The 18,913-nt window shown below is 36.6% G+C and overlaps 1 protein-coding gene and 1 long non-coding RNA gene across 25 annotated transcripts; both read left to right on the top strand.

Annotated features, from left to right (window-relative positions):
• Positions 1 to 10,966: 10,966 nt before the first annotated feature.
• LOC147524620 (secreted RxLR effector protein 161-like) lies at positions 10,967 to 11,532 on the top strand. The gene is made up of 2 exons (XM_086575577.1): positions 10,967 to 11,204; positions 11,312 to 11,532. Exons 1-2 carry the CDS (start codon positions 10,967 to 10,969, stop codon positions 11,530 to 11,532), a joined length of 459 nt encoding a protein of 152 aa, XP_086431703.1.
• Positions 11,533 to 13,820: 2,288 nt separating this feature from the next.
• Positions 13,821 to 18,019, top strand: LOC147524619 (uncharacterized). Of its 24 annotated transcripts, XR_015219986.1 has the most exons (11): positions 13,821 to 13,995; positions 14,419 to 14,789; positions 15,178 to 15,249; positions 15,439 to 15,571; positions 15,659 to 15,731; positions 16,335 to 16,356; positions 16,453 to 16,611; positions 16,705 to 16,845; positions 17,323 to 17,456; positions 17,615 to 17,679; positions 17,781 to 18,019. It is a non-coding gene; the product is annotated as an uncharacterized LOC147524619 (long non-coding RNA). The 24 variants fall into 24 exon arrangements; XR_015220010.1 differs by having other exon boundaries at positions 14,419 to 14,569; positions 14,751 to 14,789; positions 15,189 to 15,249; positions 15,659 to 16,611; XR_015219981.1 differs by having other exon boundaries at positions 14,419 to 14,569; positions 14,751 to 14,789; positions 15,659 to 16,611.
• The last annotated feature ends 894 nt before the right edge of the window (positions 18,020 to 18,913 follow it).

The following is an 18,913-nucleotide window of genomic DNA, read 5'->3' as shown; positions in this document are numbered from 1 at the left end:
GACCTTTTTTATACAAAGATCACTGATTCTTCCCTTCAGGGGGAGAATAGATATGAAATACAGAATCATGATGATATAATGGTCTTTGATTTATCGAGACCACAATCACCTAGTGATACAAACTCAATAGAAGAAGTCATTGATGCAACCTCCACTGAATGTTCAAATGAGGGATGTGAAGATCAAATCCATGATAGTACATCACCTCCTACAACGGATCCACTAATCCAATCTTCTCAAGAATAATCTTCTCCAAAAGACCGATTAGAGGTATCACCTAACTCTATTATTGTTGATTCTAATATTCTTGATGTTAATCTACCCAGTTTTAATTCTGAACTAGTTCAATATCATCTTCCACCTCGATCTAACTGTGGCCAACCACCAATTAAATATGAACCTGATCTTAAAGCTAGAGTGAAATATCCCATAAGCAACCATGTGTCATCTCACAAGTTGTCCAAGTCATATGCATCTTATGTATTCCAGTTATCATCTGTCTCTATTCCTAGTAAAGTGCAGGAAGCTTTGGCAGATTCTAGATGGACCAAAGCTATGACAAAAGAAATGGCAGCACTGAAAAAGAATGCTACTTGGGAACTTGTAATGTTACCAAAGGGAAAGAAGACAGTGGGGGTGCAGATGGGTATTTACAGTCAAGCTCAAAGCAGATGGGGCTATTGAAAGATACAAAGCTCGGCTCATTGCGAAAGGGTATACATAATTTTATGGTGTAGATTATCAAGAAACTTTCGCACCGGTTGCTAAACTCAATACTGTGAGAATACTTTTGTCATTAGCAGCTAATAAAGATTGGCCTCTTCTTCAGTTTGATGTAAAAAATGCTTTCTTGCATGGAGATCTTACTGAAGAAGTATATATGGACCCTCCCCCAGGAATACCAGAATACTTAGATACAACAATGGTCTGTAAACTAAAGAAGGCATTGTATGGGTTAAAACAGTCCCTAAGAGCTTGGTTTGGCAGGTTCACCAAGTCTATAAAGAAGTTCTGCTACAAACAAAGTAACTCGGATCACACTTTGTTTTTAAAACACAGAAGAGGTAAAATCATTGCTTTGATTATCTATGCTGATGATATGGTGGTGACAGGTGATAAGAGCCCAAAACTGTAGTTTTAACCCTGTAACAGTCATACTTTTAGACCAATTATGTGAGTAATAATTAAGAGTTAACATTGATTACGTATTTTTATGCATTTCAGGCTTCAAAGTCCATTATGTGCAGAAATGTTCCACTTTAGTGAGATAAAGGAGAAAATGTCGGTGACTAAGGAGTTCCGTGACTAAAGGCCAAGATTCAAGAAGACAAAGCCTTTAAAAACGGTCCAAAAGCTGAAAAAAGTCGGCGTAAGCTTGAGACACAAGTTAGCAGAACTTCCGAAGGCCATATCTTTGGACTCAGACCTTGGAATGGGGCCTACCTTATGTCAAAACGACCGGCTCGGAAATAGCTTTCCAATGGTCCAAGCCTTGACCCAATCAGAGGAGCAGAAGTGGACGAAAAGTCTGTTGAAGCCAACTGCAGCTGAAGAGGCCTTTTTGGACTGAAAGAATTGGGTTTTGGGCCTGATTCTCTGGCCCAAAACATGGCTCCAAGCCCATGCACGATTTTTGGATTTGAAAGTATAAAAACCAAAGCTTCACTCTTTGTTAATGGTAGATAGTTAGACCTAGATTAGAATTAGATTAGTTAGCCTCCATTAATGAGTTTTAGAACTTAGTTTTAGAATTTCATTTTCTTATTTTAGATTAATTTCTTGAATCATTGAATATCATTCATTAGATAAATAAAATAGTGATTATTCTTGGCATTTCGGTTTTTGTTATTTCAATCTATTAGATCTAGTTTTAATTCTTGTTGATTATCATTTCTTAGTTGTTACTTAAAATTTAATTATTGTTTAATTTAGATTAGTAAATTTCGAATCTTGATATTATGTTTAGTTTAGATTCATATGGAAATGATTGCGGAATGGTTTTCGGCTAAACCTCCATTAGAGGGGGTTGAGAAGCCTTGATGAAAGCTTGATTCCGATTATCGTAGAGTCGTCGTAATTTCTATTCCACTTTAGAAACGATTAATTCTCCATGAGAATGAGTTTAATCGTTCACATGCTAATTATGAATTGGTAGAAATGTCATGTGTAATTAGGGATTAGGAAGAACCAATTGTTTCGCATAGCGATTCGATTCGGATTCTGACGATTAAATCGTTAGTGAGTTAAGTTGAGTTAAGGTGGAATCAATCCCCCTAATTCCTTATTATAGAATCAACGTAGTATTTCCGTAGTTGAATCAATTATAGTTTGTATCTTGTGGGTAGTTGCATCGTAGTATAATTCCCCCTCGTAAAACTCTTATTAGACTTAAGATTGATCAATTAGATTAGAAAACACTCCATGCTAGAGAACTAGGAGTGGAACGAATTTGTTACTCCACTCTATTTCGATAGAATTGAGAGTAGAAACTTTGATAAATATAGACACGTAAATAGTTTTAGTTTACTTGCGTTTTGAGTTCATCGTTCATTTAAACTATCAATTTTACATTTTACCAAATGGCGCCGCTGCCATCTTAGTTTCACTTTAGCATTGTTTTCATAGTATAATTAGTCATTTTTAAGTCCCATTTCACCCACCCACCCTTGTTTGATTCATACTGTGGTTGTTCGTTTCCACATTGAAAAGTTCCACAAAAAAATTACCGAGCGACCCGCGCTTCAAAGCGAAGCGCACGCGCGTGACCAAGCGCTGGAACCTTGACCCCATACCGAGCGCGACCCGCGCTAAGTTACTGGAACATAGAGCGCGACCCGCCCCCATACCGAGCGCGACCAGCGCTAAGTTATTGGAACATAGAACGCGACCGCCCCATACCGAAGCGTGACCAGCTAAGTTCTTGGAACACGGGCGACCAGCGCCCAAAGCGGCCAGCGCCACTAAGTTGAAATTTGCGGATTTCCACGGGTTTGTTTAATTTTGATTTTTCAAGTTTTTGGTGTTTTAACTTGTTATATACACTTGAACACACGTAAACAAGGCGCTTATTCATAAAGCGAAGCAAGGGCCTAATCGGTATTCCTTTCTTCCACACCTTGCATCTCGGTTAGAGGTTTCTACTAGTATATCGAATTGTTTGGAGTGTTGCATGTTTAGTTAAGTTCGACTTAGTCTTGCATGAGATTAAGGTGCGGGTGAAGAAAAACAACTAACGTAATTACCGCGGCAGCGTCAACAAACAAGTCTATCTAGTTTCCCACCCACTACACCTCTAGCTACTATTTCACATACACCACCGATATTATGGATGAAGAAAGAGACTCTCTCTCTCGACTTTTATAAAGCCTTGGCGATATCCCTAAATCTTGCATCGTTCTAGCGGACCCGATTGGGGGATTTCCGCATCCCCCAAATATATTTAATTTGTTACCCGTTTTTCATGGTTTTAGACCATGAAAAACCTTATCGGCTACATCGTAGGATTGAACAAGTCCTTACAACATTCCATCATCCTACGGTTGGTGCGGAACAAATTAAATTGAGGGTATTCCCTTTCACCTTAGGCGATAAAGGCGTCTTGGTTAAGCGCCCAAGTGCCTAATTACGTGGACTCGTGGGCCAAACTTGTTCAAATTTGTTTATGGAACATTTTTACCCACCCCTAAAGGCGGATGAAATGCTTTCCAAGATTCACTTCTTTCAACGAGAATCCTCATGAATCATTTTTAGAGGCTTGGAATCGTTTCACCGATCTCCTTATAGAGTGTCCCACACCATTACCTAGCAAAAGACCGTTAGTTAGTGCCTTTTTCAAAGACTTCTACACCACCATAAAAAAAGTCCTAGACATAATGAATGGGGTAGTTTCCTAAGTAAAGGAGCCTCGAGGAGGCATATAAATTTTTGGAAGATCAGACTAAGCGTAATAATAATTGGGGGTAGTGGCGATTACTCCCGCTCCGCTAGTTCTTCTTCAGCAGTTAAGGCTACCCGGTATGTTTGAGGTTAAATCGGATCCCGAGCTTAAAACTCTAATTGAATCCCTCACAAAAAGGTAGAGGCCATTTCTGTACAACAAAAGCCTATCCCGTCATGAATGTAAATTCAAATCCATGTAGTTTCTTTTGGAGTCATGAGCATCCCGACTCCCACTGTCCTATAGCCTATGAACATTCTTGTTCCATTAATAGTGAACCTAACGCCCCTTGGAGACAAAATCCCAACTTCGGTTGGAGAAATAACCAACAAGTCACACCTACAGGGTACAATAATCAATATGTTAGGCCAAGGCATACAGTTATAACCAAGCTCCACCACAACAAGGACATGATCGGGTAATTATAATAATTATAACAACCCAAGCGCAACCTCGACAAAGTCAAGCACAAGGTCAATGTAGTTATAATAATTATAATGCTAATAGAGGTATCGTTCTGGTAAATAATAACTATCACAATCGCCCATAAATAATCAGCGAGATAGTTCGGTCACACCACCCGTGACTACTACACCCACACAACCGGATCGTCTTGACACCTTCATACAAGTGAGCCAACAACTTTTCCAAACCATGGCTCAATCTAACCAACACATTCTACAATCCGTTAATAATTTAAACCAACGGTTAGCCTAAGAGAAAGCCCAACCAAAGGCGTGTTTCTAGGCCAAGCGATACCCAACCCTAGAGCGACAAACCACGACCTTTGAGGTAAAGCGGTAATACTAGTACGGAAACTACAACCGTAGGTAAGCTAAATGCCATCACCACTCTCGGATTCGGAAGAGTGGTTGATAACAAAGTAACTATGCCTATAGTTACCCCATCAAGATACTCCTACACGGATATCAAACTAGATACCGAAATAGAAACTGAAGAACCTACCCTTTGTAGAGGTACCCGGTTAAACCACAACCTAAGAAACGAAAGCCAAGGTTACACATCAAGTCGAGCCATACGCTAAATATAAGCGAAACCACCGTTCCCTCATAAATTAGCCATGCTAACCAGGGATACTAACTTTGAGGAGATTAGGAACGTTTTCAAAAATCTAACGATAAAGTTTCCTTTTCTCGAACCTATAAAAAAGCTACCTAACCACGCTAAGTTTCTTAAGGAGTTGTGCACTACTAGGCGTAAGACCAACATACCTAAAGATGCCTTTCTAACTGAACAATTCCCAACTTTATCCGAAAATAATGGAATTGTTAAGTACAAGGACCCTGGTCGTCCTACTGTACAATGCACCTTAGGAGATTCTCACATGACGACCGCACTACTAGACCTGGGGGCTAGTGTTAACTTACTCCCATTTTATTTGTATAAACAAATAGGTCTAGAGGAGATGCAACCTACTAAAATGACATTGCAATTAGCTGATCGGTCTATTAAGTATCCTAAGGGTGTGGTTGAAAGCGTCTTTGGTTAAAGTCCAAAATTTTTACTACCGGCCGACCCGTTATCCTCAACACGAAGTCACTAACGACTCTGTACCTATCATTTTAGGGCGTCCCTTCTTAGCTACGCCAATGGCGGCTCATAAACTGCGCGATGGTTCGATGTCCTTGTCCTTTGGCCATCTTTTACGTTGAGGTAAATGTTTTCAAAGCGAGGACCGCGATATCCCGATTCATCTACAAATGGAGAGGTTAGCATGATCGAGAGCTTAGCTCAAGATTACTTCAAAAACATGTTTCCGGAGAAACAGATTAACAAATTCCTTTCCTTCGGAAATTCCGACTTTAACAATGACTCCTTGGTAGTAGATGAAATCGAAGAAGAATTCCTGCAACTCTTTTGCACCGCTTCTTTACCACTTCGCGAGTCCCCCCTTGCCAACAACCATTCATCCCTTGATGCTATGACGGAAGATGAATTTTTCAATCTCTATCCCAATGATCCTTTTGACCCACCTATTGAGGAATGTCTTGCATATATCAAGATTTCTGATGATATGGACTTGAGAGCTCTAGCTGAGAATCATTCACCTTCCATCACCAATATTCCCCACCCTCCACCTTTTCAAAGGAACCTCGAGTTTTGCTTTCGATCCTTTAGTTTTCTCTGTGCTTCATGATTTTTTAAATCCACCTAGTAAACAAATACTTCCCAAGGATAAACCACTTGACACCTTCATTTTCAAACTTGAGGCAGGTCCCTAACTACACCATGAATGAGTTTTGTGCTAAACCCACATCCTCATTTTTTCCATGCTTTTTCTCTAAAACTTATCCCAATCCACCATATCTTCCACAACCATTCACTTTTCCACACTTATTCACTAGGACACCCTCTCGTTCAAAGATGAAACATAAGGTGCATGCTCGGTTATGTTATAGGTCTATCCGACTTCACTTTCATTCCACTAGGCTGCGTCGTAGGAAATCTTGGTGCTTGATTGTGTTTGGATATGTTTTCTGTGATATTTATTTATGGAACGATCCACAACTATTTCGGTTGTTGATATATGATAAACGACATATTCATACATATATTTAGATAAAGTCTCGAGTATCTGACTATAAACGACTCAATTTTTGTGTTTGGTGCATTTCTTTTCATTTCCATATATTGGTGAATGCACCATTCAGGTAACCGGGCCCTCCCTATGGAGTGTGTGGCTGTAAGTACCAGATCCTAAGTCCATATTTCACATAATTCACGTTTTCCACTCTTGCATGTTTTCTTGGTTTTTGAGTCATGTTTTTCTATGGTGTGAATTATGTTCTTTACTGCTTATTGTTTTCCTTTATATTAAACCTAATTCATAAAAAGTAAAAAAGTTTAAAGCTATAAAAATAGTAATCTAGCAAGTTTCGAGAATCTGACCTTAAAAGACCCAAGTTTTAAAACAAATTTTTACAAACCTGTTTTCAAAAATTTGTTTAGGGGTGTGGTGTTGGTTTTTCCATTCTTGATCACTCAAATTCCTATTCTTACCCCCACCTCACTCCCTTGTCAAAAAAAAAAAAAAAAAAACACTCATGGCCAAAGTGGAGCTTGCCTAGCGCTACGACTTCCGTAGACTAGAAAATTTCGGTTTTTTGCGGGTTGTTCGGGTCATTTGCAGCTGTTCCAGAGCGTAGTTTTGAGATGACATCTCCTACAATAATACCGGAACAGTCTTTTGAAGATTTGTTCCCAAGCACTACTTATGGTGGTTGGACTCGCGAGGTGATCACACACGTAGGCTGGGAACCGCTTATGGTTCTTGCTAGCATTTGTTCTTGGACTTGCCATGCCCGCTGAAATACAAGACCCATGGTGCTATTGGGTAGATAATATGCATGTCCGGGAGATAAGGTAAGTTTTTAATTCCATTTAGTGTCTGCTTATGTCCCAAGTAATTTAAGTCTATTAACCCCATAATGGGTGGAACTCTTATAGAGTTGCGTCAGTTTTTATATTAGTATGTTTTAACCTTGTTTTGCAGATGTTTCAGAATTTCACGCGTTTCCATGGTACTTTTCTACCCTCTTTATTTAAATGTTTTGAGGACAAAACATGCTTCTTGTTTGGGGGTAGGCATAGAAACACATGTAATTAAGGCATCTGTTAGGATATAGATATGTATAATATGCACTTGTTTTCTAGTTAAAATTTCATAAATTCAAAAATATAAATAAATAAGTTATGCTATACACTTAGGAATATTGGTATTGTTTTATTTCTCTATGCTCTTAACAATCTAGAAGTCTCACGTAGCTTTTGCATCAGAATAATTGTTAGAAACTTAGGTTAATATGTAGGTAATAATCTTTGCATCTATCTATAAATATATTACATAAGTATTTATGATTGTTAGCAGTAAGTTTCTGAAAGCTAGGCTAGAGTACTTATTCTACAAATCCTGTGAGAATATAGCCTAAAGCCTTATATGAGCGAAACATTTGAGAAATGACACAAGGGAGAAGTAAATCCGGATAGAGAAATCACACGTCCACTTGCTTGATTACTATGCCATATCCTAAGCGAGAATTTAGGCCCTCTTTGGATCGATATAGCCAGAAATTCAAACCTATGAATTTTTTTCCGCTAGTCGCCCCTCTGAGCCTTTCTTTAGCATTTCATAAACCACAAATCCTTTACCCTGTTACAAAAAAAAAAAAAAAAAAAAAAAAAATCAACCTACCCAATTTAGAATAAGTCTGAGAATAGAATGAGGAAGAAAGAAGAAGAGAAAAACCTATGTAAACAAAAATTAGTTAGTTGCTTCAGAAATAAAGAAAAGAAGTTTCCATCCAAAGAAAAGAAAAATAAAAATAGAAATAAAATAAAAACTCTAAAAAATAGAATAAAAGGAGTCAAAAGCCAAAGAAAAAAAAAAAATTGCTAAGGATGGAAACAAAGTGTAGAAGCAAAAGTAAATAACAAGGTTTTCTCTAGTTACATAATATGAAGACTCTTTTATCTCAGACTTGTCCGTTTTGAATATCCATTTCCTTCCTTCTTAAACCATCTCCTAATGCCCGAAACACCTAATAAAGACCTCTAGCTCAATTAGGAATATGTTAGTGTGATAGTAAGTGGCAGATGTGTTTGATCGACTCCGGCTTCCTTGTGTGTCATTGAGATTATAAGGTAAAAGTGTGCCCATTTAGCAAGACTAGAGTAAATAAACTTGAGTGGAAAAATCGAGAGTGTTGTATCTTGATTATTATTGTGAGAACCTACTTAAGGACGCTTATTCGAAGTTTAGAAAACGGACTGATATTGCATTTCATAGTAGTACTCATTGTATATATGTTTATTGTAGATGATTGATTATTATGCATATATTAGCTTAGGTTTTGACTTGGTTATTCTTGTTCATAGCTAGTGAGAGGAATAGTTAATTTAGAGCATGGATAAGGAAACAATAGTTTTATTTCTTAGTCATTGTAGTATAGATGAAGTTTGTGAGTACCTTCACTAGAAAACTCTCACGAGGCTATAACTTCGTCCACTAGGGAATTCCTAGTGGTTTAAAGGCCTTGTTGCATATGGTCAATGCAATCGCGACTCAAGAAAAGCGAGTAGTTAGAACTCCATTTTTGGTCACTTATTTAAATTTCTCATCTTTGCTTGAGGACAAGCAAATATGCTGTTTGGGGTGGTTTGATAAGAGCCCAAAACTGTAGTTTTAACCCATAACTGATCATACTTTTAGACCAATAATGTGAGTAATAATTAAGAGTTAACACCGACACGTGTTTTTATGTATTTCAGGCTTCAAAGTCCATTATGTGCAGAAATGTGCCACTTTAGCGAGATAAAGGAGCAAAGGTCGGTTACTAAGGAGTTCCGTGACTAAAGGCCAAGATTCAAGAAGATAAAGCCTTTCTAAATCCCGGTCAAAAGTTGAAAAGTCGACGCGGGCAGAAACATTATTACACAAGTCAGCAGAACTTCCGAAGGCCGTATCTTTGGACTCAGACCTTGGAATGGGGCCTACCTTATGTCAAACCGACCAGCTCGGAAAGAGCTTTCCAATGGTCTAAGACTTGACCCAATCAGAGGAGCATAAGTGGACGAAAAGTCTGTTGAAGTCAACTGCAGCTGAAGAGGCCTTTTTGGACTGAAAGAATTGGGTTTTGGGCCTGATTCTCTGGCCCAAAACATGGCTCCAAGCCCATGCACGATTTTTGGATCTGAAAGTATAAAAACCAAAGCTTCACTCTTTGTTAATGGTAGATAGTTAGACATAGATTAGAATTAGATTAGTTAGCCTCCATTAATGAGTTTTAGAACTTAGTTTTAGAATTTCATTTTCTTGTTTTAGATTAATTTCTTGAATCATTGAATATCATTCATTAGATAAATAAAATAGTGATTATTCTTGTCATTTCGGTTTTTGTTATTTCAATCTATTAGATCTAGTTTTAATTCTTGTTGATTATCATTTCTTAGTTGTTAATTAGAATTTAATTATTGTTTAATTTAGATTAGTAAATTTCGAATCTTGATATTATGTTTAGTTTAGATTCATATGGAAATGATTGCGGAATGGTTCTCAGCTAAACCTCCATTAGAGGGGGTTGAGAAACCTTGATGAAAGCTTGATTCCGATTATCGTAGAGTCGTAATTTCTATTCCACTCTAGAAACGATTAATTCGCCATGAGAATGGGTTTAATCGTTCACATGCTAATTATGAATTGGTAGAAATGTCATGTGTAATTAGGGATTAGGAAGAACCAATTGTTCTGCGTAGCAGTTCGATTTGGATTACGACGATTCGTCGTTAGTGAGTTAAGTTGAGTTAAGGTGGAATCAATCCCCCCCTAATTCCTTATTATAGAATCAACGTAGTATTTCCGTAGTTGAATCAATTATAGTTTGTATCTTGTGGGTAGTTGCATCGTAGTATAATTCCCCCTCGTAAAACTCTTATTAGACTTAAGACTGATCAATTAGATTAGAAAACACTCCATGCTAGAGAACTAGGAGTGGAACGAATTTGTTACTCCACTCTATTTCGATAGAATTGAGAGTAGAAACTTTGATAAATATAGACACGTAAATAGTTTTAGTTTACTTGCGTTTTGAGTTCATCGTTCATTTCGTTGGTAAACTATCAATTTTACATTTTACCAACAGGTGATGATTATGAGGAGATTTCTAGCTTACAACAGTATTTGGCTTCTGAATTTGAAATGAAATAGCTCGAAGACCTTAAATATTTCCTTGGGATTGAGGTAGTCCGATCAAAGAATGGTATTTTCTTATCCCAGCAGAAATACATTCTTGATTTATTATCTGAGATGGGAATGCTCGGATGTAAGCCAGTTGATACTCCCATTTTGAGCAAAACCACAAGTTGTTTCTGTGTTTGAATGCAACTCCAACCAATAAGGGGAGATATAAGAAGCTTGTAGGGAAACTGATCTATTTATCGCATACCAGGCCAGATATTGCGCATGCAGTTAGTGTCGTGAGTCAATTCATACATGACCCACGTAAACCTCATATGGATGCTATAGAGCGCATATTGAGATATTTGAAATCTGCTCTGGGTAAAGGCTTATTGTTCTCGAAACATGATCACATAAAAGTAGAAGGTTACACTGATGCAGATTGGGCAGGTTCAGCCGACAACAGAAGGTCTACCTCAGGATACTTCACGTTTGTAGGTGGAAACCTTGTGACTTGGAGGAGTAAAAAACAGCTAGTAGTATCAAGATCAAGTGCTGAAGCTGAATATAAAGGTATGGCATATATAGGGTATGTGAATTGTTGTGGTTGAGAAATTTGTTGAAGGACTTGGGTTTTAAACCAAGAGTGGAAATGAATCTATATTGTGACAATACGTCAGCTATAGAGATAGCTCATAATCCTGTTCAACATGATCGGATGAAGCATGTGGAGATTGATAGACATTTTATCAAAGAGAAACTTGAAGCTGGAATTATTACTTTTCCATTTGTAAAGTTTGAAGACCAACTAGCAGATGTCCTTACTAAAGCAGTGGCTAGCAAGGTGTTTAATGATTCTCTTGTCAAGTTAGGTATGTGCGATATCCATGCACCAACTTGAGGGGGTGCTAAAATAAGGTAGGTCGTGGGGTGCGCCTTTGTCCAAGCATATCCAAGCGCGAGGCGCGCTCAACCACCTGGAGGTTCGTCAAGGCAAGAGCGCAGGGTGCGCCTTTGTCTAGGCATATCCATGCGCGGGGCACGCTCAACTATTTTCAAGTTGGGCATGCGCGATATCCACGCACCAACTTGAGGGGGGGGGGGGGTGTTAGAGTAACAATTTGTTACTATGTTTAGTATTAGCAAGTATCTTGTAGGATATAGATATATTAACAAGTATCTTGTAATCTTAGTAAGTGTATTATCTTTTCCTAAATATGTGGATCTAGGAGATCTCTATATTCATGTATATATACTACTAGAAACATCAATAAAGATTATCAGAAATATTCAGTAAAACATCTTTGACATATGCAACTTGTAATTGAATTATGAGTTGTGATAATAGAAAGAGATGGGTGTAGTGGTGGAATAACAAGGTACCACTCTAAAGTTATAGGGTGGTAATATTCTCCTCCACCATACTCATTAAAGTTTAAACTCACCGTCCTAAAATAAGAAAGCCAAATATGCCCCTCCCACTAGCATGGTCCATTCGTCCCAAACAGCTTTTTCTCCTTTTCTGTGTTTAATCATTTTCTCTCTATTTTTCTTAAATGAAGCACTCCGTCTCTTATACTTTGAATCATTTCTTTATTTGTTGATTTTGACCCACTTTGTAGCAATACAAAAAACTTGTCGATGGGAAGAACTATAAAAACTCTTCCATTGATCTCTTGTAAATAACAATTGCTTACTCATCGATCACTTCTCCAAGTCAGCGGTCCCAACCACCATTAGTTATTAATATTTTGTTATATATATGCTTTGAGAAATCAGAATTCAGGACTTTTGTCTTAAATAGTAAAATCAATTTAGTCATAAATCAATACCCAATCAAAATCTATATTTATCATGTCAAAACTGACTTTGGCATTTGGCAAAAATTAGGTGCATTCTTTGATGATTTAGATTGTGATTGGCATCTGGCAAAATATACCAATTCATTATTTCTACATGTTAACCTCTATACATTCTACAAGTATTTAGTTGATATAACTGACAATTTTGTGTATAATTTGAGTAGGTTGGAGAAGGGGCATACGACCCCTAGTCTTACACAACAGAAATCTCTAGGATGTGTAACATCAGTATTAGAAGTTGATTATTCACAAGGGGCACACGCCCCCCATGTTGTGCATAGTTAGAAGTCTGGTTTTCCACAGACAAACCGAGCTGATTTGGAATTTTGTTTTACACCAAAATTTCGGAATCATATATATATGAAGTTAGGGTTGTTTACCCATAAGTCATACAATAGAGAAAACCAATTTTGAGAGCAGCCAAAATTGAGAGAAAACCTTTGCAAAGAGATAAAACTTGTAAGGAGAGATTAGTGAAGAGAAATCTAGTAAGTTTGGAGAGACTTGAGAGGAGTGATTGTAATCTTTCTTCCCACACTTATAAAAGGATTGACTCTTGTGAAAGTAGGCATCATTGGCCGAACCACGTTATATCTTGTGTCTCATTGTGGTAAGTTTTAATTTACATTGATATTGCTTGTTTGTGATAGTTAATTCCATAGCTTAGGTTTGTGGTTGTTGGTTGTAGTGAAAGATTAGATTTTTCGATTGGAGTTTAGAGTGTTCATATTCAAGATATCTTAGTGGGGATCGATTGATATTGTTTTCCCCAATAAGTGGTATCAGAGTCGTGGTTAGATCAATCACAAAGATTGTTATTACAAATCTTGCTCGAAAGGTGCACTACAACATAAGGGATCTGTTGCAGCGCACCCTTTTGCCGCACCTAAAAAATGTTGCTAAAATGGGTTTTTTGTAGCCCCTTTAAGTGCTGCAAAAAGTTTGTCGTGTTATCTGACCCAACTCACTTAGAACTATTTGTTGAGACGTCAGTGGCATGGCAAATGTTCACAATTAAATATTTCTCAAAATAAAAAAAAATGTTTTTTTTTAAGAAATTTATTATTTACAACGCTGGAGGTGCTGCTATAGTGTGCGTACTCTGTTGCGACGCCTCTACTGTTGTAATTGCTTTTTATGAATATTAAAATTTTATTAGGAATGACTGTGTTGCAATGCTGTTGGCGTGGCTATTGTCTAATGGGTGTTTCATGGGTGGGCTCTTCTTTTTCACACGAAAAGTTTGTCGTCAGGCTAGTTTTAACTTTTAAGTTCAAGTGCTTTTAACTAAAACTTAAAAGACTTAAAGTTGGCGCTTTTGGCTAAAACTAATCAGTAGAGAAAAGAAAACTAAAATGAAAAAAACTTTTAAGTTGGAAACCCTTAAACTAACAAATATAATATTTCATCTTTTTCAACCGCACCCACCACAACCATTATCTTTTCCACCATTGAAGCTTCAACCCTCTCTATTTTCTTCATTGAGTGCCATTGCAGTTAAGGTAAGCTAGTGATTTCTTTTCTTTTCTCAGATGAAAGATTATGTTAAAAAGTTGATTTTGATTTTGATTTTGATTAAATTGCCATCTCTTTTGATTTTGATTTTTTAGTTTTGGTAATCCTCAACAAATAAGCAAGCTTCGACTTTTAGTTAATCTATTATTATTCTTTTTGGGATTTATTGATTAAAGCTGTGTTTTTAATTGTTCAACAGTTGACAAATAAATTGTTATTTTACCTTTGTTTTCAATTGAGAAAATTGCTAAAGCTAATTTTCATCAAATAGTCCTCCACTTCCGCAACTCCATTCAACAAAGTGAATGTTCCATCTCAAAACCTATCTGCTTAGACGATGTTAAATAAAACCCATAGATACAGTTTGCTTTCTAAATCTCAGTGTTTATTTTCTTGTGTCTTTTTTACAGCTCAATGGCGCCAATCTAATCACTGGTTGCTAGAAAAAGATTGAAATCGGTGATGACCAGAAGCTATAAGTTAATCTCTCCATTTGTTGATTTACCGATGCAATTAGTGGCTTTTGCAGTTGCATATTCAATTATCTATTGTTCATTGATGGTTGGTTTTTATGTTTGCGTAAATCTTGTTGTTTATTGGGTATTGCTTATGCCAACTATCCGTGGTTAACTTTCAGAAGGTTTATAGGGTTTTAGCTTAGTTGTCTGTTTACTTGTTTTGCATATTCTTGGTAATTTTGAGTATAGGTTGGAGTTCTCTCTGAGTTTTACATTTTCAGCAGCTAGCTAGGTAGTGGAAATGGAACTCCAGACCAATTCAGGTTTGTCATTTTGCTCTTCCTAATGATAAATTACCTCTTCCTTTCAACTATTGAGTCAAAGGGCTACCTTCATGGGCTAATACATCCTCTGTTTTTATTGGGGATGTCATTCGGGTAAACTAGCAATTCCATTTTTCTTTTTGTGATGGTTTCAGATATATTTTTTTGAATTGAAGAATAGTTATATCAAATGTTTGCACCCTTATCATTTCATTTAGTGACATTCTTAGTAGAATCAGTGGGGTATTGGGTGTTAAAATCTTTTGCTTCATAATACCTTTTTGTAATCAATCACAAATAAAATTAATATCCATATTGCTTGTGATACTCTCTTTCCCTTGAATAATTAGTCCAAAATGTGAGGGACATTGATTTTTTGTCTTCTTAGTTGATTTGTAGGGGAATGCTCTTCTTGCTGTACTTTCAAATTACATGGTGGATAGGGATTAGTTAACATTAGGTGAGTGACTAATGACTAGTTACCGTGGTCTTTATCATGCTCATAACATAAGTTCTAATCTGATGGATTTCTAGATGATTTTGTTCTTCCATCATTCTTGTTGTTGCTTCTATATTCCTTCCTCAATTGATTTATTGTTATAATATCAACTTTTTGTGATATATTCAAAGATAAGGTTTCTTTTTGTAGTTTGTCCAAATTTAATGAAAGTTACTCGTGTGCTTGTTCTTCCTGGGGAAGGTGATGGCACACTACACCATTTGGATGTCTTTTTTCTATTGAGTTGTTGCCATGAGCTATTTAAAATATTGCAATGAGCTATGTAAGTTGCCTCCATTGACCATTTTGTTCTGTTGCAGTCATTTTGGTTCTTAGACTTATTGTAGTCTTTATGCTTGACTTGTTGCAGCCTAATGAACAAGTTGCAGGTCTGAGCTAATGTAACTTGAGATTATGATCGAGTAGTCTCTGATGCCGTATGGGTATGACTTTTATCTATTTTTTATATGGGGAATAGAGAATGAATTTTGATACTCCACATGAGCTTCAGTAGATAATATTGCATTCAGTAGTTCCCCGTTAGATATTCTATGGACCATATCATGTTTAGAAACACAATTAGAAATTTGTTTCTCATCAGATTCTATTCCAAGAAAAGGAAAAAGATGTCAACTTCTCACCCTGAGTCTGTAATTAAGCAAAAGAATGATTCAAGTGTTAGTAAGATCTCATTTAAGTGTTGTTAGGGACTTCTCAACTTGGGAAAGATTCAAGTTTTGTAATTAAGTGAAGAATGATTCAAGTGTAGTTGGATGTCCTTGCTACTATAGATTGTCTTGTAGATTTCTTCTTGTATCTTTTGGTCAGCAAGTATCCATTGCATGCTACCATGTGGAGATTTTATGCCTAGTTCACTAGTTCATAGCTTGGTTTGGGGGAAGATTAAGGACTCAAATATAGTACATATACATTTATACAAGTACATACTAGGCATGATCTACAATATCTTTTTTGACGGGGTTAGTGTGTACTAGCTACAAATGTGATGGCCTTCAAGTAATACATGTTTATCTTATCATCCATAGGACATCTATGTTTCTGTGCGAGGTACTTGTGTTTTGGTATTTGCTTGTTCGTTTCAAGATGGAGGTTTGATACAATTATAAGTAAATATTATTAATCTTTACATATGAAAATTTTCAGTCAAGAGAGTATAATATTGGTTGATGAAGCAGGCAGATTACAAATGCTTCTTGTTCTCATTGTTTCTGCCTCTTACCCATTATTCTATCTTGTTCAATTCAAACTCTATTGGTAGAGTAATGCTGGGCATAAATATAGTCAAGCCATGATGCTGTTGAGGTCAATATTCTCATGCAATCTTCTCAATTTTTTGTATGTATCCAACTTAATACCTAACTCTAGATTGCAACTCGTGGTGTTACAATCTTACAGATGTTGGCAGAGAATGTAGAGACACTAACAAAATCAATGGATGTTGAAGCTAAGAAGATGCAAAGGGTAGTAGCTGCAATGGAGATGTTGAGAGCTTCCATATGCGTGGAGAAAGAACAATTCATAATTGCTCCCAGCGAGGTATGTGTAACAACACCTTTATGTGGTGTTGCTACTTGTTAAAGCTAAATAATCTTACAGTTTGCTTTATTGTTTTTTGTTCATTTTGGCATAAAAAAAATCTGAACTGTTGTTATCTTTTCTAGCTTCTACGTGATCTAACGATAAAACTTGAGATCTTACGCTCGTGCCTAGAGATCGATCTTAGGAATCACAACTTTATTAAATGAATCAGACCATTAAATAACCGCCATGTTTCTGCTCTTTCTACTATATCTTTCTATCCATTTCATAATTATTTTACAATCTTTTCTTTTTATGTAATGCTCTCTCTACTATATCTATCTATCCATTAAATAACTTAAGCTCAATGGTTCATCTTGTCATGCTACCTAATTTAACTTCCAGGTCCTAGTAGCTGCAGATCCCTGTATGCCATTTACTTTTAAACATAGCTCACTACAGACCTGAGGTCGATAGCTGGTTTGCTTTTTGCAGAACGGGCTGGAAATAGAATATTTAGAGCACAACAGTCCTTTGTAGAACTGCTATGCTATCTGCATGGAGTCTAATAGTCATACTAGCAATGGGAAGACAAAGTCCCTTCATTGCTTTGTCATCTATAATTGGAGGTATTTTTATACTTTTGTTAATCTATCCGTTTGCTAAATTTTGATGTTTTTGGGACTCATAGTAGAAGCCTACAACCTATATGTATTTGATAAATTTGATCATGTAAGTAAATCTTTCTTTGTCCTTGATTGGTTATTGATAAATTAAGTTGCAACAGGATGGGGACTTTGACCAATTGGTTGTAGTGGTGTTTCTACACGCTTGGTCTACGAGTTTGATTTGGTAAACATATTTTCACATGCATTGCTTACTTCAAGTGCATTTTAGCTTTGTTAATTGTTCAAATAAGTTAACTTACCTCTTTTTTCAATTTGTTGTACCAGATTGGTCGATATGTTGCCTGTAGATTATTCATGAAGAAAACATGGATGGATGTTGTTCAAATTGGCAGGCTATGGACATTTGTTAACTTTGCTAAAATCTCATTTTGAAGAAATTTTCAAATTTAGTTGATTGTTGTGAAAGTTATGTGATACAATGTATTAGTTGTGTGGATGATTTTGACAATTTTGTAATAGATGATATATTGATCTACGTTAATGAAATTAAATATATTTTGTTATGGCTCATGGTGAATTGACATGGTGTTATTATTGTTTTCTACATAAATTGCATTGGGAAGAATTCTGCACATTCAAAGAATCAAAATATTGTGTAAAATACAGGTGTTGACCATTGGAAATTAAAACACCCCTTTTGCAACGCTTTATATGTAGCAATAGGGTTGCTTTTTGCAATGCCAAAGATGCTGATAAAAGTCAACTTTTTGCAACGTTGTATGGTGTTGTTAAAAAATGTTTTTTGTGACACCAGCCGTTGCAAATGGTTTGAAATATTTTCAAAACCAATTTAGTTTTGGAAAAGGAAGTAGCGACGCACATAAACTATTAGCAACGAAGTGAGGTGTTGCAAAAGACTAAAAGTTTTTGCAACGCTGTTGTTTACGTTGCAATTGATCTTTTGTGACCCACTTTTTTACAATGCCTTTGCGACGCCTAGTTTAGCATTGCAATTGATCAATTGCAATGCTTTTTCATACAATTAGCGATGACGTATGGTGCTACAAATAATCCTTTATGTTGTAGTGGTGTTTGATTAAATTCTTAAGAGAAGGTTTGAGTTGAAATAATTTGTTGAGATGGATCAGTCTATAAACACTCGCATGACTAATCTAAATATAAGTAACTACACTATTTGGAAAGCCAAGATGGAAAACTTGCTTTATTGCAAGGACTTGGCATAGCCCATTGAGAATGGAGGAGTAAAACCGGATGCATTATCCGTGGCCGAGTGGAGCAAGTTTGGTAGAAACATTATTGGGTACATTCGATAGTGGATTGACGATAGTGTATTCCACCATGTATCCTAAAAGACCACCACTTTTAGGTTATGGAAGAAACTTGAAGACCTCTATGAGAGAAAGTCTGCCGGAAACAAAGTGTTACTCATTAAGAAG

Source organism: Coptis chinensis, chromosome 1 (assembly GCF_015680905.1).
Source record: "Coptis chinensis isolate HL-2020 chromosome 1, ASM1568090v1, whole genome shotgun sequence".
NCBI lineage: Eukaryota > Viridiplantae > Streptophyta > Magnoliopsida > Ranunculales > Ranunculaceae > Coptis > Coptis chinensis.
This window is presented reverse-complemented; position numbering and strand designations above follow the sequence as displayed.

What these genes read in the sequence shown, in the direction of transcription:
- LOC147524620 (XM_086575577.1), top strand. Translation starts at nt 10,967, where the DNA reads ATGGATGCTATAGAGCGCATATTGAGATATTTGAAATCTGCTCTGGGT. An exon ending in TGCTGAAGCTGAATATAAAG is followed by an intron (nt 11,205 to 11,311) that starts GTATGGCATATA and finishes ACAATACGTCAG; the next exon opens with CTATAGAGATAGCTCATAAT.